Source organism: Callorhinchus milii, unplaced genomic scaffold, assembly GCF_018977255.1.
Source record: "Callorhinchus milii isolate IMCB2004 unplaced genomic scaffold, IMCB_Cmil_1.0 Scaffold11, whole genome shotgun sequence".
NCBI lineage: Eukaryota > Metazoa > Chordata > Chondrichthyes > Chimaeriformes > Callorhinchidae > Callorhinchus > Callorhinchus milii.
Window position 1 is genome coordinate 16,060,511 of NW_024704752.1, and position 21,357 is coordinate 16,081,867.

General features: G+C 39.4%; 1 protein-coding gene across 2 annotated transcripts in view; it reads right to left on the bottom strand.

The window, feature by feature from the left end:
- Positions 1–21,357, bottom strand: part of epha4l (eph receptor A4, like) — a 59,945-nt gene that overhangs the window by 15,174 nt on the left and 23,414 nt on the right. For both annotated transcript variants that reach the window (XR_006085388.1, XM_042339018.1), the window contains exons 4-5: positions 15,599–15,754; positions 12,162–12,497 (exon numbers count right to left, since the gene is read on the bottom strand). Coding sequence is in view for 1 of the 2 variants with exons in the window: in XM_042339018.1 (XP_042194952.1) it covers positions 12,162–12,497; positions 15,599–15,754 (492 nt within the window). In the remaining variant the exon portion in view is untranslated. The remainder of the gene's footprint in view (positions 1–12,161; positions 12,498–15,598; positions 15,755–21,357) is intronic.

The following is a 21,357-nucleotide window of genomic DNA, read 5'->3' on the forward strand; positions in this document are numbered from 1 at the left end:
AAGAGAGTTGATAGCCTGACCCAACAATCGTTCAATAGGATTAATTTTGTAACTGATGTCAGAGGGCAGGAAGATTTGGCAATTTCCTCTCTTTGTTCAACACTACATTTTATGACTTCTTTATTCTTTTTCCAATCTACCTATCAATCTAATCAACATGAAACCAACTAGCTATACTAAAAAATATCCTTGCATTTGATATAGCACCTTATCATGAAGGAGAGATGTCTCAAAGCGCTTCACAAGGTATACTGTAAAGTGGATTGACTGTGTATTTTGTGGGCGCACACAGCGGCCTATTTGCCCACAGCAGTGTCCAACAAACAGCCATGGACTAAGTGCCCAATTTTATTTAGTGGATTGTTGGCCAGACAACAACCACAACAAAATTACATTTATAGAGCGCCTTTCACGTCGGGAGGACATTCCAAAGCGCTGAACAGTCAGGTGTCGGGGCCCAAGCATGGGGGGACGTGTGGTGTAAGGGTGAGGGAAGGCAGAGAGGTGGGAGGGAGACCAAAGGCATGGTTGAAGAGAAGGATCTTGTGACCGGCCTTAAAGGATGCGAGGGAGGAAGCGAGGCGAAGGGACCGTAGGTTGGAGTTCCAGCGTGTGGGGACAGAGAGGCTGAAAGCTCGGCCACCGATGGTAGGATGGGAGACATGGAGCAGGCCAGAGACTGATGAACGGAGAGAGCGGACAGGTTGGTAGGGAGTCAGCAGGTCAGAGAGACACTGGGAGAAACTCCCTTCTCTTTTCGAATAGTGCCATGGGATCTTACACCACACGTCCACCTGAACAGGCAGACGGACCTTGGTTTAACATCTCATCCAAACTAGTGTACTGAGTGAGATTGTTAGGCCGATCGTTTTAAAGTAACTAATTCAATGAATAATAAATGTTTTTTAAAAAAAACATTAGAACTCAGGAGAGGACTGTGATCCCCTTAACATTACTTCTTATACATACTGTATATTAATTTCCTCCAGCTGCCCCTGTGGTCAATTTCAACTGTGCTTTGAAAAGGTTAGACCTGAAGTCTGGACTGCTTATGATTGAAAAATGTGCAACAAGTGGCTTGAGCAGCAGAGCTCCAGCAATTCATCTTTAACAAAATGCAACAACAAATGGAATAGTCACTTTGTTCCTTCCAAATTTCTCTCCATCTGCCCCTAGGACTATGTGCCTGCAGATGTGCACAAACTCATTTGGCCTCGGCCATTTCCTCAATAATGTGGTGTTCAACACCTTCAGCAGATTTGTTACAGTCCTCGCAACTTCCATTTTCAAACCGGGAGAGAAGCACCGACTTTATTGTACGCCCGGCGCAGTAAAGTAATTCTCACAGCACCAATGAGCAGTGAATCGGAACCAGTTGATGGTTCCCCAGAGGCAAGAGAGGAGAAGTTAATAAGACAACTGATCCATTAAGGAGCCGAAACAAGATTAAAAAGAAAGCTGGAAATAAACAGTCACAAATGCTGGCTTCTCAAGCCTTCGGGCAGAATCCAGTGAAAGCTTTGCTTTATGCTGCAGTTGGAATACTTGAAGCTAAACACATGGCAGGTATCTATTGCTGAAGCATTTTAAAATGTCGTTCAGTTTCATTATTTGAGGTTAATCATAGTTTTCGAGGTCAGACGGTGAAGACTGCAGGAGAAAGCAGTGAGGAACAGTGAATCACATTGTAAAGCCAAGAAGAGCAGGAATGGAGCTGTTTAATTTTGTTTTTTTTAATATCAAATCATGCAGAAACTTGCTTGTACTTTTACAAACTTAAAACTTATTGCGAATGAGTTATTGCAATTTTTTTCTTTTATAATGCGCTTTGGTTTAAATTGGGGGGTGGGGGAGAGATAAAACTAATTAATACTGCCCTACGATTAATAATACAGTAAGTGTACAATTCCATTTGGTTCTATTTCATGGAAAAATAATTTATGTATTTAATTGCAAACAAATTAGAAACAATTCTAATGCAACGTCTTAAAATCGCAGGTATGGCACTGTGCACAAGGGCCTGCTATCGAAGGTTAAAAGTGGAACTCGGTTGACATTCCAAACAGGAGTAAAGAGCTGCATCAAGGGCTTGAGTGCTATGGATGAACAGGGAGATTATGTCAAAAATAAACTCTTAAAAGCATGTGATAAACCTAGGGCTAGTAATAAAGACAAAATACCACAAGCAGAGAAGCAAAAAGGGAGATTAAGACGGCTAAGAGACATGCCGGGCAACAAAGAGTAATAGCAAAGGGCTTTAGGATCTGCATCAGAAGTAGGAGCATAGCCAAGGAAGGGGTGCGGTCCTTGAATGACTAAAAAGGAAATGTTATAATAGTGAATTTAAAAAAGAACAGAGAGGCTTAGTCGAGCTTTCGCCTCAATGGAGGACTGTACTTAGTTTTGGATACCACACCACAGAAAAAGGTATCAGAACTATGGAAGAGTACAAGACAGATCCACCAATAGAAACGTGGATGAGAGAACATAAGATTTGATAAAAGACGGAAAAGGAGAAGCTGTATTCACAAAAGCACAGAAGGTTAACAGGGGGATATAACCAGATGTGTTCAAATTTACAAAGGGTTTGAGAGGGTAAATATATTTAAGATTATTTCCACTGGTTAACGAAGAATAAACTCAAAAAAGTACAATTAGAATCAAGAGGAAGGTTAGAAAAATAAGGGTTTTGCAATAAGGATTATGGAACGAGCTACCACAAATGCTTATTTAAAGCCAAGCCAACTACAGCGTTTCAAAGGGAATTAATAAAAGTCCTAAAATATGAAGATATGAAAGGGAATAGGGAATGGAGCTGAGAAATGGCATAGGAAGAGATGGTGCAGCAGAGGACTGATGGATTGAATGACCTCCTTTTTATTCTGAAGTTTCTGACATTATCGTGAATGATATTAATCTTGAGGGATTTTCACATTCCCACACAAAATCGCATTTATGTGGAGGAAAAAATATCACTGCTGATTCGTTTCTGTTGATCCAATGGAGAAGTCCATCTAATGTTTGTGTTTTCTTATAATCTGGTAATGAAGACTTATGACCTGCCAAGAGAAACATGGCAAGCTACTGCATACATTTCCTTCGGAGGCTAAACTTCATTTTAAAATAAACATAAAAACAAAGGCTTCTGCTAGAAGGCAATTTACAAACGACAAGTTTTAAACGGCATTTTCAATGTTCCATTGAGCATTTCATATCAACTCCCCAAAATGCAAACTCTCGGTTAAACTCGAAAAATCGAAAATCTAAAAACCTTGCATGAAAACCAAACATCAGATTCTACCTGTCGTTTTGAGACAAATCATAAACTCATTAATATCTCACTTGAAAAGGAGCGAGTGTAATTACGGACCACTGGAAGAAATCTTGGCAGACTCAGAACTAAGGAGTTAATATATTATTGAAGCTTTCAGTCAAGAAATGTAGCTCATCGATCATTTTGCTGGAACAGCATTTTTTCTTCCAGTAAATAGATTTGGTCGAAATATGTCATCTGTACTTCTAATGTGTTATGGCTATCTTTAACAATTAAGCACCACCATTTGTGTTCCCAAATCAATCATGTCAAAACAAATCAGCAAATAATGAATTTGAGATCCTCAAGGGAAATGGAAACCAATGAACAATTTTTATTCCGAGTGAGCACCATAAGACTAGAAACAGCTGGTTTGAGCAATTTTCATTTTCTCGACCTTTGTTCCCGAGACAATGCCTTTCCTCTGTCTGTCATGTCGATTCCAGTAATTTTGTATTGATGCACATAAAATGGAGTCTATATTCAATACTCTATCAATACAGGGTTACAGGAATTGACAACAGCATAGCAAATTATGGATATATTAAAAGGGTTCTGTAAGAAAATACACTTACCCAACTGAAATGCTCGGAGTACAGTGTAAACAAGGATAAACATTGAACTATTTATGGATATTATTTGAAGTCTGAGATTATGGTACTCACTTTATTGCATCAATAATTTCTTAGAATGGGTCGCAGAACCTTTGCCGTCAATTTAATGAAAATATTAAACACCAGGTTTAGTTCATATAAAAGAAAACACCCCCTATTGTGTGCAATTAATCTAATAAGGTACTTCGTATTGGGGACTAGTTTTCAAAAACACCACATGCTCCTTTGCAACACTGAGGCAAATGTGAAAAAAATAACTGGGTGGAAAGTAATTGCACCCAAGCCTCCTTAATCTTTTAAGTGCGGGATTCCTTTCAATTGTTTGGTTAACCTACTTTCCTATATTGCTGTACGCAGGACCGCATAGATGTAACAGGACACACCAGGCCAGAGAAGCTCTCTGTATAAACACGCAAACCAAGTGAACCTTAAAAGGTGGGTAGTTACCTGGGTTTCTGCATGCACCACCACAACATTGCAAACCAATCTAAACAAACCTCATGTGAAACGAGAGCCATTTAAACAGATGGTATTTGCTAACAACCTCTCTTCGTGTGGCCATTCAAAACAACTTGTGTTTAAACGCTGAACAGCATCACTGCAAGTTAAAACTTTTAAACTTGCAAAACTTGTGGCTTTCTTTTCTCTCTGAAAATAATCATTGCCAAAAAATGATTCCTCCTTCTACCTTCCGGTGAGTTGCTAAAAAAAAATCCTAAAAGACAAACTGATCAGAATGAAAAGATTATTATTATCAGTCTCTGGTCAGACTTAGCCCTTTGCAGGAATGGGAAAATACGCCTTTAGCTTCATGCCGCAAGAAAGTAACAAAGCAGCTATTCTGCATAGTTACAATATCTGCACCAGGTATAGTTACTCAGCTAGCAGAGAATAGTAATCGTAAAATCTGGAATGTTTCCCCAAGGAATACTAATTCAAGGCCCGATCCTTTTTGGAACTTAGCCAATGAACTCACCGAAGCAAAAAACAGCTTGAAATCCCATTCTGGCAGTCAGTTAACACTGGGTTCCTGAGAAAAGCCTAGCGCATGCAAGCACCCAGCTCTGTGACTGAAATCACTTCTAGCCACTCCCAGTCCTTCGAACTCGAGGAAACATACATCTTGCTCACTAACCAGTCCATTTTGATCCACATAAACCCTGCCTAAAACTGGTTATTTCCTGAATTATGTGGCATGCCCNTTTTTTATATATAATCGTCAGGCTTGAGAGAGAACACGCACTGCAAAAGGAATGGATCTAACCAACATATTTCTGTTGAGAGCAAACAGGATAAATGGTCCACTGCGTAAAATATGTAAATCATTACTTGATGGAGGAAGAAATCTCATCGGTGATGCTTTTCAAAAATTTCAAATGCATTAACGATCTTACCTTGGTAACCATGCTCGTAATCGTATTGTCAAGTTACCTTTTTGTAGGAATGCAGGATGAAAAAAAATCAGTCTCAGGCATCTACACCTCCTCTTTAATGATAGGCTCTACTCTTTGTGGAATGCCATTACACTTCAGCTGAAACTGTATCTCGCCATCTGTTCTGCTTGTAGTACACAACACAAAGCTTTTCTATGTGCAATAACATTTCAATTACACTCTGGGTAGAAGAAGCATTCTGTGCGACCATACGCTCAGATAAACATGGCTGATTCAATTGTCTGGCTCCACAGCCTGACTTGGTGTTAACCAAAAGTACGGACAAAGGAGCTGGAGAATTCAAGGATCACTGATCACATCGAGCGCAGGACTGTTATCAATGGAATTCTGCTTGGGTCTCTTGAGTCACTGATATTACTGCCAGTGAGTGAAAATAAATTGTGCTGGCAATTAATTTGAAGCATTTTCTGGTTTAAAATAAGTTGTGTTGCCCCAAACTTCACTTGTTACATCGGGAAATCGATCAGAGGCATTAATCCCATCAACCTGTATTTCAGCATTGACACTTCTGTCATCCGGAATGGTGGTGAGGGTCTAAGGGAAGAAACGCCCATCAGCAGAGCTACTGAGAGTAGCTGTGGCTTTTTCAATTAATGTTGGCCAGTTCAACCTGGGCAGCATATAGCTGTCGTACATACTTCGAATTGTTAGGGCTCATCAGAGAGAAAGCCAGGAGTGATGTTCAGTTATAATATTTAATGACTGGCATTTATTAAATTAATAATCTCCGTTCTGCAAACTTTTTGGGAATTCAGTTACGATATTACTCACACAATTTTATTCCAGAGCTTTCAAGTAGAATAAAATCATACAATTTATTTGGTCAGCCGGGTGTCTGAATATGTGGAAAACCCTTCACTGTGCTTAAGAGTATCCAAAACTAAACTGAGAATTCCATGCAGCCCACCTACACATGGAAATCCCAGGGACAGATTGCTGGAATGGAATGCGCACTCTTTCCCTTATCTAATTCTGGAAAGTATTGGGCGCAGGTTGGCAAGAACCAAGGCTTGAGGACTCCAGAGTGCCCTGGACGTGGCTTAGTAACTGGACTACCAAGTCCGCCAGAGAGCTGCCTCAACTCTGACATTCCGTTGCCAAACAAGTCACCTTGGAGCCAGTTCAGCTCCAGCGAGACCCTGTTTACCCCCCTTTTCCCCAGGAAGACATAATCAGTCATCCAGTATCTGAACATATAAGTTGGACCACACCTAAACACATTTCAGAATTTTATCAACCAATTCTGACGAAGGAATGCTGACTGCTTATCTGTCTTTCTGCTTTAGATTCTAATTGAAATGCTGAACGTTTCCAGCATTTTCTGGTTTTATTCCAGATTTTTGGCATGGATAGTTATTTATAACCTATAAATGTTTATCCTGCTGTCAATTTGAAGAATGTAGCAACGGGAAACTCCTCAGCATCGTGGAAATTTATAGCATAGAAGAACGCCATTTGATCCATCGTGTCAGTACTCTTTGAAAGGACAATCTATTTTAGTCCCATTTACCCACCTTTTCCATTTACCCTAACCTTGATTAGGGTTCACCCACAAAATACACCGTCACTCCACTTTACAGTATATCCTGTGTAGCAGCTTGAGATATCCTCTTGACATGAAAGGCGCTATATCATATATGAAAGTATTATTATTAATCCCTAACAGATAATTCATACAGGTATATAAAGTTTTTAACATGTTTCCTGTGATGTAAATGGACAAACAATTAATTATTAAAAAAAACACACAATACTGCAGATGCTGGAAATCTGAAACAAAAACAAAAGTAGCTGGGAACACCGCTGAGTGTTCCCAGCTACTTCTGTTTTTGTTTCATAATTAATTATTAAATTATTAAAATAATCTACCATACTTAATTAAGCATGGTTTTGTCTGTTCAGTCTCTATTACTTAACAGGAACATTTACTACATTGTCTTAAGAAAACCCGACTGGGTGGTAGATGGACTGGATTGCAATGGGTCTAATATTTATGCAACGATTTCTTGAATATGGAAACCTGAAGCAAGTAACTCCCAAACTCCCCTCCAACCCAATATACGTTTGGAGTTGATTTCCTGTGGATCTGCGAGGCGTGTTCGGTTACTAAAGTTTTCATTGGGTGTTGCTGCTAAGGAGCCTAGTGAGGTGTCGCCATATATTAGAATCAAATGTAAATTTTAGTTTTCTCTCAATGACTGCTGCAGATCTGGGTTTCTGAAAGGGAGGAAGGAAGTTTGAGCTTTTGGCCACTTTTTTTTATTTCAAACAAGAACAGAAGATGAAGCTGCGGCTGTAACGAATCGAACATGTCATTAACTTGTTAACTACTATGTGGCCAACGAGGCAATCGACACACTCTTATCGCAAAGAATCAAAACTGTAATCTTTCCAGAGGCAGCAACATTGCACAACCCATTTACTGTGTAAACGGATGTCATCTGTCAACCTGCTGACTCACAAGGCTGAGGATGCCAGGGGCAGTTTTTGGAACCAGCAGATACAACCATGGTTATCTGTAAGGATGAAAAAGGGGACTTTTACATCCAAACTTCTTTGAGATCTTGCCATAATTTCTCTTCCGGCTGTATTGAAATCTTGAGTTAAAGAATATAAAATGCACTTCACGCATTGCTCTCTCTCCGTATACACGTGCACTTTATGTTTAAGATTTCTTGAGTTGTTCCTTGTCTGGGTGTCAAGGAGGAGGAGCTAGGAATCTACAATACCATACAAACAGGTTTGCTATGCTGTCATATTTATAGCAAAATTTCTATCTGGGAATTAAAACCTCATGTTCACTAACATATAGTCTAAAATGTGCCTGGGTAAATCACGTGTCCCAGACTGGTGCAGTTTGAAACCTTTAATTGTTTCAAGAGGGACAAATTTACTAGATTTTACAGTGAATCCAAGATCTGTTTGTAATTTTAATTGAAATATATAACAGGGGTTTAATACTCAGCGATTTCTGACTGAAGAGTTATTGAAGGAGTTTTATTCCAGTGATTGTAAGCATGTCACACAGATCAGTGAGTGGAAGTCCACTCTGAAAGCAGATTGTGTCTGACAGCAGTCCCTGCAAGCTGACATGATGCAATTTCATTAGTAAATGATTAGTTAGAAACTGATACTTGTTCCACCCCCAACACCTTCAACTCCATATCTGGCTCTAGGTAAAGGTATGGTCTGGGCAGAGGTACCTTGACTGCAGTTCTATTATCGTCTACAAACATGCACCACATGGCTCCTCCTGGTATTTCATTAATCCACTGTTGGTTGGACTTGCAGGTTACATTTGCTGTATCATAGAATCATAGAATTACACAGCACAGAAAGAGGCCATTCGGTCCATCTGTCTGTGCCAGCTCCATGAAAAGAGCTATCCAAATCAATCCCACTCCCCCGCGCTCTCCCCATAACGCTGCAAACTTGTCCTCCCTAAATAATTATCGGCTCCTGCCCCTGTTTGGGGGTCAGTCTGACCTAGAAAATCTCAAAGATACCTACATCCCACAGACAGTGCATTTTTCACAGGAAGACAGTTGGATCGCAGTGCTATCAAAGCTTATGTCATTCATTCCCAATGGGTTTGACAAACACTAAAGCTTTTAACAGAGTGATTCTAGCATTTCCTGATAAGGAGGAAGCGATTTTGCAAGTTGCTGTTAATTCAGTCCCAAGTACTCCGGGCTCACCCTTTAAACTTAATTTAAATATTTACTTCTATAGAGGAAGTCAACACAACTGAATGTGTGTAACCTGAATTTAGATTTTCATAATTACTTAGCAAATCACAGCATGATATTAAAAAAGACTGCGGTGAACAAAATTCTTTACTGCATGATAGTTTCAAATAACCCTCCAGATTATATATATTTTAGAGAGCATTCAAACAGAAAATGAAAGCCGGTTGTCAAAGCATTTCAACTTTAACCTAAACCTTTCCCTCGTCATTGCAAACTCCCAGTGGCACCAGTTCACCCATCATTATTTACTGGGCTTTTACTCGCAACTTAAAATCACTCAATCTACGATGGTTTGTGGGACACTGCTGTGCGCAATTAGCTGCTGCGTTTCACCCACAATAGTCAATTCACTTATTAACTCATCTCCGAGGGCAAATGGTGAAAGAAGCAGTTGACACATTGTGGGAGTGGAAGATGAGGTGTGGTGTTTGCCTCTCCCAAGTCATGCCAAGCCAGCGAAGCATCTTCTCAAAAAATCAGAGGAACCTGTTTATCCATCCACATAAATTGCTTCTGTTTTTAATGAGTCATTTCCTCACAATTGTGCTCAAAGCAAATAACCATTCATTCTGCGAATGACAAATCGCATGTAGCCCCAGCAGCTGTTTAGACAGAGCGTGATTGATAAATAAATTGATGCTCACATTATGTTATTCAGCTCGGAGGAAAAGTTACGTTGCCAATATCGTGAATGGAGCTGGAATTTTCACATAACTGGCTTGAATTTATCAGTCGTTCCATGACAAGAAATGTATGGAAGATACGGGATAACTGGGCCGTTTTATAAATATAGAGACAATTTAGGTCTCTGCTTAACAAATACTCCATTCCGTACAAAGTACATTTCCACTGAAGAGCAAAGACCCGATTCTGTCAGTTTGATCACTTTGCAGTGTTCGTGCATTTGATTGTTTCAAAAGCAGAGAAGTTTCCAGATTGCTTCAGAATCTACTGATTTATTATCCATGATGGTATGACTGCAGGGTCTAAAATGCACTCATTTCAAATATGTCAAGTCAACTTGTGGGAACCTTCTTCGATTCAATCTGCTTTCTGAGACAGGGTGACGTACCTCTGATTATCAGAGGACACCCCCCCACACACCCACGCTCACTCAGATTCCGTAACTAAATTTGAAATCATTGTGTTTTAAGTCTCTACGACACTAGTTAATGTGGCATCTGCACTTTATCAGAAAGGCCTTTTAAAAATCAAACCGCTGGCAAGAATTACCATTTCCAAATATTGCTTTGTGTCTTTACTTTGAAACCACTTCGCTTAAACCTCAAGCAATGGTGTGATACGAGAGCGAACCTGTAGTCTGGGAGACGTGCTGTTCCCGACAGTGTCAGGGTGTTAAATTAACATGCAGCCAAAATGACAGTTCCACTGAAGCACCCGGGTTAATCATTCTTTCACTGGAGGTTAACACTCCTCACTCGCGCTGTCAGATTCAAGTTTCTTTTTTTTTAAAAAAAATAAATTGTGAAATCTATCAAAAGAAGATATATAAGTTATAACCTTGAGGCAACACGGCATAACGATTTGTTCATTAAATATTATGCATAAACTCCGACTATTCGTCCTTAATAAATTATTTCAAAGTGGGAAACGGCCTCTAGCGGGGGAAGGAAGGGGAGAAAAGCTAAGCAAATCCCATTTGATTTTCATTGGGAAAATTTCAGACGTGAAGGAAGGGATGATATATTTTACGATGCAATGATCTGTTTGGATGTAATTCACGTCATCAAGTGTATCGGGGGCTGGGTGAGGAGGGAGGTGGAATAAATCAGGTTTGACAAATATTTCTTTCACAGAGAGCACTTTTGATGAAAAGCTGTGGCAGACAGAAAAGATCTTCCATTCCTCTCTAATCATCAGCATCCCTTAGATCCATCGTCTAATTCGGACTACATTTATCTGACAACTATTTCTGAGAGGCACACTGTTTGAGAACTAATCAGTTGCAGATCTTCCTCAGTTGCATGTGCGATGAGGACCTTTTGTTAATGAGTGAAGGAAGGGGAGAGATAATTGGAAAAAAATGCTCCACTTCCTTTCTTTAATGCAGCAAGCCCTTGAGTTTCTGCTGACGCGATAAATTGAGGATTCCCAGACATCAAGTCTATATAGGGTACTGTTTTGAAGCGCATATGTGGTTTATGCAAAGGGTCTGGGGTAATTTGTTAAAAGAATTACTGCAATGGGTACTTTATTGGATATGTCATGCAAGTTATCTCACAAGAGGCATGAGCCTGACATCTTGAATGTGCTTTCAGAAAGGTTGATGTATTAAGTTTACCGGGGATCTGAAGTCTTGTATGCAGTGATATCTAATGGGTTTCCTTATGGGAACCAGATGTCCACCACACCCTAACCTGTTGGATCTCGGCTCTGACTCATATCATGGTATTGCAGTTCACAGCCGGACACTTTATTATAAAATAATGTAGAGTAGACAGTTTATTACCAATCAATTTAAAAAGTCCATTTACCTGCGTGAAAACTTGCCCAAAAGAGCAACAATGCTCCTTGAAGAAAATGGTTCACCTTCATGTTGTTATTAATATGATTAAATCCAATCCTACGCATATGACAGGACTTGCGTGAACATTAGCTTTCTTAGCTTAATCCAGTGACCGAATGTGATGTTGGCATTGCCATATCATAGTTAATACCATATTAGTTAATATGGTATTAACTGTCCATAGGGTGAAAATGCTCTTAAACACCAGCAGAAATGTGGGTTTAACAAAGAAAAGCAGATGAACATACATCTTATTTGCGGCTCTAGAGAGAAATACATTGTAGTTCCAACGTGAATAAAAAGAAATGTGCGTTTTACGGTTTGAACACATCTTTCATGGCATCTTATCAAGTAACCTCTGCCAGAACGCTGCGTATATAAACTTTATTCCAGTATTTTTACTGATACCTTTTAACAGCCCTAAAAACAATCATGCAGAAATCACCCAATACAAAGTTTCAAGTAACCCAGGGTTGAATGTATTGTGCAATGCCAGGTTCTTACCTGCTTGGTTGGTTGTGACAGTGACCGAGACGGCCTGGTCACGGCTAGGATTCTGCTTTGTGACTCCATTCATTGCCCGGATTTCAAAGGTGTAGTTGGTGTGAGCCTGGAGATCTGTGATGGACACCTTGGTATTCTTCAAGGCTGTTTGCTGGGGAATGAAGTGGATCCCATTTTCACACGGCCAACAGTGACTGAGACCACTGATGCATTTCTTGCAGATAACACTATAGGTGATGTCATGGCGGCCTCCAGTATTCTTTGGCGGTCTCCACTCCAGCATCACAGACGTCTCGTTGATGTTGGAGATCAGACTCGTAGGGGCAGAGGGTGGTCCTGGGAAGAGAGGAAAACCACAGTGAATGACATTATCAAATGCGAGGATTGTTATTAAATTTGAGGAAGTATGGACAACGTTCACTTAATGCTTTACAAAATATCTTGGGAGCATTTGTTGGAAGTAAATCACTGCCACTGATATTTTTAAAATGTATTTGTTGCATTTTAAGGCTCTGTGAAAGCACAGCTTTATTCCAGAAACACTTTGAAATGCAAAGATGCCATTAAATGTTTGAAAGGTTACTTAAAAATGAGATGCAAATGTGTGTAGCATAAGCTTTTAAAACCTCACCTAACAGCCAAAGAGAGTATCATTTGCTTGGATTGTTTTAGCTGAAATGGGAATAGTATCAGTGCTGTGCTGACCATAATTACATTAAAAAAATTACACGTACAAAAATCGCAATGAAAACATTTCCTTTCAGCCATTATCTGTATTAAGGATTTTCGTTTCCTCCCTCCAGTGAAGGGAATTCAAATGAGCAACCTGTAGTCTGGGATATTTGCAGGTCTGACCTTTGCCCCGAACTTGGGGAATTTTAAAGAACCAGGTGCAAAGAGCAGAGGTCAGAACAAGAACCATATTACCGGTTCTGTTCCCCAGTGGGACAAGAAATGAAAGAGAATTAAAGTAGAATGATTGTGGAGGAAACGGTTTGATAAGCAAAGATATTGAGCTTGTGTTGTTATGGAGCTCTGCAAATTCAAAACTCAAGCAAAGGCATCTTTGTGTCTCTCACCCAAATTATTTGGGATCAGGGCTACTTTCTCAACATTTGCAATGGGAATCAAGCTTGTCAGGCTTTATGCTTGGTCGTTCAATCCACGACTGTTTGTGAGACACTGTTGTGCGCAATTGGCTGCCATGTTTCGCCCGCAAAATACATAGTCAATTCACTTTGCAGTATATTCTGTGAAGCGCCTTGAGACGTCTTGAAGACATGATAAGGCACTATATCAAATGCAAGGATTATTATTATAATTATTATATAATTATATAATTATAATTATTATATGCCTCCAGCAGTCAGGAGCAGGAAAACATGGCTAACTTCTCCAGCCCTCCCCTCCCCAGGTTTGCTGAGGTTAATTATAGTGACTACACTGTTACTCTCCAGCTGAGATCAGCTCACACAGAACAATCTGAGATGTGAACCTGAACCTCTGGTGTGTATGGCTTTGCAGTGGTGCTTATTTAACCACTGGACAACGAATCCTGATTTGTGTTCCTAAAGGCAGGAGGAAACCAGACTGTTTCTTCCTCTAACCACTGCTATGTTAGAAATGCCACATTGTGATTGTCTGGTGAGGAAAGCATTGGGTTGAGTCTTTGCCCTTTTTGGGGGAGGGAAAGGAGGTGGGAATGAGAACAGAAGTTCATGCAATTTCCAATGTGTCAGATATAGCTTACGCTTTACACTTGACAACTGACAAAGCTCTAGGGATGGAAATGGTTGCATTTTTAAAAGAAAGTGAGAAAAGTTTAATTTGAGACTTTCAATTAATGTTCCTTTTTTTTATTTCACCAATTCCAGCTAACACCATGAATGTCAGTCACTGGATGAGCCAGGGGCTGATGTCACTGGATGGCACCTATTATCTGATAAATCTGTATTGGCTCATTTCAGATGAAAGACTGGTTTTGATAGACATGTACTATGATAAACAAGAGAAATGTGTTACTTCAATACATTGTCGTAGCTTGGGGGAAGGGGAGAGGGGTTCTTCTTCCTTCCTGACAGTTCAACGTATCACCAGAGCTAATGGCTTTCTTTCAACAACTTCTAGAAAGTGTTCAGTTTGCTGGAAGCGAGTTTTTTCAGACTGTAATTTAAAATCCGGTGCATGGTTATTATAGCAAAGAAACTCTTTGACACTCTTTGCCACATATTGTTTTCCACAGAAGGTTATAAATTTGTATTCAAATTCTGCTTGACAGATTTGGTGTATGGTGCCTGCTTGGTAATGAAAAAAATGGCAAATGGAGACTTTTACAGTTTTACCAAAAAGTCTTAATCACTTTGATCCATCTCAAAGGTGGGCTGTGTTGCACTAAGTCATAGAGATCAAGAGGTCACGGGTTTGATTCCTGGCCTGTGCTGAGTGAGCGGATTTCAGCTGAGCAGTAGATTCTCAGCTGTGACCGTGTGTGCAAAGACTCTTCTAGTTGTAAGCTCCCAATTGGCTATCTAGGATTAGGAAAGGAAAAGGTGACCCAAGTTTCCATTCCTGATCACATGTTGGGGTAATGCCCAGGGACAGGAATATGCATGATGTGCCCACAGTTGGAACGGTTTCCAGACATCAGTCATTCGTTCAGTCTTGCGCTCACACATGAAGAATAGCTACTTGGTTAAGGTACCAGAGGGTAGCTGACATATGTGGAACTGAATGAAACAGAACCTTCAGGGGTGAAGGTGAGGAAATTGGACCAGGTAGGGTGGTGGAGGGTTGGAATTCCACTATTAAAAGTGTATAAAGTTGGTTTAGTGTTCCAGTTACTGCAGACTAACTCATTCTCTCTCTTCCTCTACTCCACCTTTGGCATTACTACATCTCTACAAGCATCCAGAATTACCAAGATCTTTGGTGTAGTGGTTAGGATCATTCTAGTTGTGAGCAGAAACCCTCAAAACACGGATATTTAAAAAGGGTCTTACAACAACAACAAATTACATTTATAAAGTGCCTTTCATGTCAGAAGGACGTCCCATGATTTGAGTTCGTCATTGCACAAAATATAAGAAAAAAAGGACATTAACTGAAAACTTATGTTTCAAGATTGCTATAATGGAGAAAATGAGTGACATCTTGCAATAGAGTCTTGACTTCCGGCTCCAAGGGCCAAGGTTAAAATCACAGCCTCGACTGTTGTTCTGTTGATTTCCCTTATTGATTTGCCCTGGTATCTCCTTGGAGCTAAGAGTTTCATCTCGGGGGAGAAAGAATGACTCACAAGAGTCCGAAAATAACCAATGTAATGTGACTGGAAAACTTCTTATCCCAGAACAGTTATCCCATACTCCTGGTTGAAGGGAGGGAGATGGCAGGAAGCAGAAGTGAAAGTGGGGAGATCCCAATGAAAGTACTGAACTCACGTGTGCAAGGCATCGACAGGGGGTCGCTTTCTGCTCTGAAAAAGCCCCTCTCACAGATGCAGTATGTAGAGGATTCTTGGGTAGAGAAGCTGTGTGGGGGACATTTGGAACAGCTTTTATCCGTCGACAAGGACTTGTAGTATCCGACTTTACAGGCTGCGAAAAAACGAAGCAAAATGGTGTTATTTAAACTAGAATCTCCTTGCAACATTTTTGAAGCCTGGCTCTGGAATGACACTTAAGCTTTTAAGAGAAATGAAGTGTTAACATAAATAACTAGCAGATAGGAGGAAGGAATTCCAAATATTTATGATGCATCAGTTTTGGTGGGTTAGGTTTAATAGATGGTCTCTCTAAGTTTCATCACTTTGTCATCACTCAGAGCATATCTTTTCCTGTCCCCACCTCACCTCCCTCCCCCCCCAAAAAAAAAATCAGGCAGAGGATTTAAAAGGCATTATTAAAACAATATGTTACTGAATAATGAAAAGTAATGAATATTGTGAAGTTGTTAACCATCCCTGCCCACCTCTCTGATCATCGAGCTTTTATATGCTACAATAAAAAAGCTTCTAATGGTACAAAAATACAGATTAATGTACTATCAGTCTTGTCTCGGCCTAGTTTCAAAGCCATAACTCCCTTTGACTAAGATTTATGATTCCGAATATGCATAACCACACAGTCTAAAAAGATGCTGTTGGCCATCCTTCAGAGGACTTCAGTTTTGCCGAGTACAGTACAAAGGCACACTGAGGTCAGACCTTCTGCTGCACATCAAACACTCCAGTCCTAACCGATCCCAAAAAACAAATAAACTCTAAGTGCAAAGGGAAGCTGTTAAGATTAAATAAATTGACAGTATGAAGCATTTTATTATTCAACATTCCAACAGTCTGATTTAACAGCTGTATTGCAACATTACTGTCTGTTGTTCAGGCATTCCACAGCTCTCAAGAAAAAAGATGATTGAACTGGAAACAATCACATAAAAAACAAGGATATGCTAACGTATTTCTCACAAGTTTGCTTCAAATGGTGTCACTATACAACACATAACACGTGATACTGTTCATTGCAGTGTTCTGAACACACTCCTGTAAAATGCATTCACCTACTTACTCCAATGTTATATCTTAATGCAAACCTTGTCTCAGTGGCCATTAAAACCAAATTGCAAGGAAGTTTTATTAATTTTTTTCCTGTATGTGGGTGAGATTATATTCCCTCATCTCTCTTGCTCTCCCCATCTCTCCTGATGGTGCTAATGCTCGCTGGTGTAGAAGCTCAAGTTACTTTTCCGTGTCTTACCCAAGCAGCCATTCTTCATGTGTAAACCCACAGACTTGATCATATCAGCTAAACTTGTCTGACGCCCACACACATGCATTTCCAGCAAGAGGTCACTCAATAGCAATTGGGAATGTACCACAGATTGACTGCTCATGAGAAACTATCAAAGAATATAACTGCCTGCCAGATTCTTCCAAATACACATCTTAATGGTTCCACTGCCCGTCAGTAACTGGATTGCACCATAACTGTGAAGCCCTTCAATATTCACAAGTCTCTATAAATGGGGCTTTGTTCAAATTGTAACATACTGTACTAAACAACATTGTTTTTAAACAAGACTAAAACTCTCTGAACTTCATAGTCTGACAAGGATTTACTCATGCTGGTTAAATATTTTATAGCAGGGTGTGCCAATAAAAATAAATACTGTACGAAATACTGACGGGATAAATATATGTTAAGGAACTATTCCACTTCAAAACGGAGGGTGTCGGGGATATGTAATATATATAATGGGTTAGGCTTGTTGCTCATCTTCTTTAACAGCCTTTAACAGATAAGTTAGGATACTTAACTTAGATAAGAAACTTAAAATAGCTCATTACTGAAACTTTTAAACACTTAAAAATGAAACAAATGATCATTAATAAATCATTATTCAGCATTCAGCGCCTGGGGCATCCTCCCGACATGAAAGGCACAGTACAAATGTATTGTATTACAGTGGTTTCCTTTTCCGATGATTAGTCCAGCCAATCACACGATTTGATGAGGCAATTTTACACTCGCTTTTCATTCTTGTTACCAGGTAAATACACTCGCTCCTACCTCGGGCTTTCAAAAAAGATCTGTCCTCCTCCCTCGCTTCAGCTATTTGGCTGCTTCTACCTTAAACTGAGTCAATATTGAATCACAAAGCTTGAACAATATTTTTTTTCCCTGTGAGATGACAAAAAGATAGCACAAATTGAGCAAGATTGTTTAATTAAATCGGGTGATTGGCTAGTCTTAACCATCAAAAATGGAAACCACTGTAATAATTTATAAAACACCATTGAATTTCGTTCTTAAGGGTTCAAAAGCCGCACTAGCGATCTGTTTTAAGTATTTTGTGTTTATTGTGTGAAACTGAAATGGTAGCGATATTTCAATATTGATTCCGTGCTGCGTAAAAAAAAAAATCACTCGATCAAATCACGGAAACTTTAATCCCACTTTGTTGACATATTCAGTTTCGTTGTGAGAGATAGTCATGCAGTTTGAATCCATCACCTTCATTCACTGAGGTCAGAAGCTTGTTTTGGTAAAGAGGTGAAACTCGGTACACACTGACCTGGTGAAATATTTAAACACACTCCACTCCCTGATGAATCAAAAATAATATGAATTGTGCACAGTGTGAATAATACTCAATGCAAAACTGGAATTCACCCATGGCGAAGGAACAAAATGATATTTGGCGGGTAATTTTGCGGTTCCATTAATTAGCAGGATTTCCATTTCACAAGGAGTGATTGGTATGTTGTTAACGCCAAGCTTGGAACACAAAGCCATTCTTATTTGTTAGCCTGGCTCAGTGGCAGCACGCATACATTTTCCATCCAAGATATTGTATTTTTTCCTAAAGATAATTTTTTAAGATGCCCTAGTGAAAGGGAAAGGGATATTGCTAAGGGATTAGAAGTACATCCACTACTTGCAAAACAACCTGACAGGGATTTGCATGTAATTGGGTGTTCTATCAAAGATAATTCTCTTTATTTAGGTGTTGAATCAGATCTGGATCTCCCAGATTACTTCTGTACCATTATTAGCAATTTGATTGCTTAACTGCAAAATCCTTATCAACACGTATGCATGTGACCAGCATCATCTTTAAAGAAAACTCAATTACATGCAAAAACCTGCCTTGTGTTACAACTGCATGTATACAAACAACACTTATTAAAGATCTGAAAAAGAATTTGGGTTAGGTGATTCAGTAAATCATCTTTTTCAAAAAAAAACTTTGAAAAACTAGGAATTTTTAAAAGCTGTACAAAAAGTTGTACAGCCATACTTTTGACAACCCGATTGAGCTTGAATGTTCTTACTCCTCACAAAGAAGTCTTTCAGCTTGTTTTCCCGCAAGGAACCCATGATAGTCCAGCTGCCCCAGACGAACATCGAGTTCTGGTCGTCCAGCTGTCTCTGGCACAAGTACTTTCCCCAGGATAGCTTCCGTCCTGTGTCTTACATCTAAATATCCCAGGCAAGCAAGTGCCCACCCAGACATTAATGGAACAAAGTCTTTCTGGGTCACTGCTGGTACAAGAACAAATCCTTTTCTGGAAGGAGGGGGAAAGAAAAATGGGAAGATTTGAACCAATGGAATTAATGGGGCTTGGCAGAATTTAGGCATTCTGCCCCCTAATGCAAATACTTGTTGAAGATAATAGAAAAAGCCTAACAAGGATAGTAGGTGGTGATCAGTTTGCATTAGGACCACACAGCGCAGTCAGTTAAAAGGCATATACATCTTCATTGTTTAAACCAATGCTTCGGTTCCACTTCGCTGCTCAATAACTAGTCTGATACCATTTGTTTGCAAATAATAAACTGAGGTGGGGCACAAATTGACTGGTAACTTTGATTTACCAAAAGAATCTTCATGGACAATTTTGGCCAGTAATAAGCAATAACTATAAAGGTCTACACTAGTCATTAATCAGTTATTACCCTGGTAAAAGAAGAATCACTCACGTATATGATCTGGCACATTGAAGAGTCGTAAGTGAGGGAAGCAGAGATCCATATCTCAAAGAGCTGGCTAGTCTGCCTGGGATTATCTCTGATCTTTTAAGCTTTGCTGATCTTTAAAAAAAGGTATTTAACTCCCAGATTCAGAAGGCAGCTGGGTCAAGCCTGAGTGCCCAGGTTATTGAAATAAAGGACAATACTTATTCAATGATCTGTTCGCACTGCTACTGGTCTCTGTCTACAAGTGCCTCAAAAAAGATGAAATGTTACAGCATAGGTTAGTTTAGCGTACACACACAGATTTATATTAATAATCCTTGCATTTGATATAGCACCTTATCACGTCGATGAGAAGTCTCAAACCTCTTCACGGAATATATTGTAAAATGGATTGACTGTGTATTTTGTGGGCGAAACGCAGTCTCTCATAGACGCCTCAAACTTTCAAGCTACCTCATTGTAAGTGTTTAAATATATATTAAATATATACCTCTATATAGATAGACAAAATATCTACGTAAGCATATCCATTCTCACATTGCTTCATATACAGCAACTACAATTATAGAAAGGTAAATGAAAGCCTAGAACAAACTCCATATTATATATTGGGACAATGAAAGTATGGAATCCATAATCATGTGATGTGTATAGCTGGTGTCAAGCATCGAGCTCAATACCTTAACCATCTTTAATATTTATGGGAAGCATAGGATGTTGAGAACACATTGGGCCATTAGATTTAGAACCTCTTCCGACACTTTACTGTTAAATACAACAAATACTGTGTCCTGAATCAAAGTTTCTCCCTCGTCAAAATAACCTGCTCCTTGTATTCCATCAAATACCATATCAAGGAATGCTTTTATGCAAACAGTCAGTGAACTTCACTGGCATTTTGTTAAGACATTCTGACTGAAAATCAGCTGTTATTTACTGTGTATAAATGCTCAGGTAGAATGATGTAGACACAACGTAAATGTACTGCACCTGGAAAATCAGAATCAAAATTATCGCACACCATTCTCTAACTCCTAATAATTGACCAAAAGAAACTAATAATGTTTGAGTTAAGTCATTAGTAAGCCTCGTTGCATTGCCTGTGAATAATTTAGAAATAATTCCTTGTTAGTTTGTTTCTGCAGCCTCATCTGCTTGATTCTTTTGAAGAACCTGCACTACTCTGCAGTCACTGCACCAAAAAGGTCCGATATAATTCCGAACAGCTGTGACACAAGGCATTTCCTTCACAGTATCCATGTGTTTTATACGTTTATACATATATATTGTATATGTATAGATTATTCAACCAATTTTTCCTTTTCTTCAAGTAACATGAGATGAAACAATTTGACATGTCCTGCAATTTTAATCAGCACACGTAACAGACTCAATTAAAAGCAAAGCTTGAAATAATTTTCTTATAAGACAACTGGGCTTAAAAAGTTTATAACGATATTTTCCATTAGGTATACAGAGAAGAAACACATGGCATAAAACAGATGGCAAGGTTAATTCACAGGATGTACTTCTGATCAGTTATTGGTGCGCTGCCAGCAATATTAAAAGGAATATATGTCCATCTTTTAGTAAAGAAAAACTGTGAGGGGGGAGGGGGGTGTGGGGGGAGAGAAAGATTGAGAAAGAACACATTTTCCCCCTAGTACTCTTTAAATTTGTTCCAATGGGTTCCTGTGGTATTTCCTTTTCCCACACCAATATTC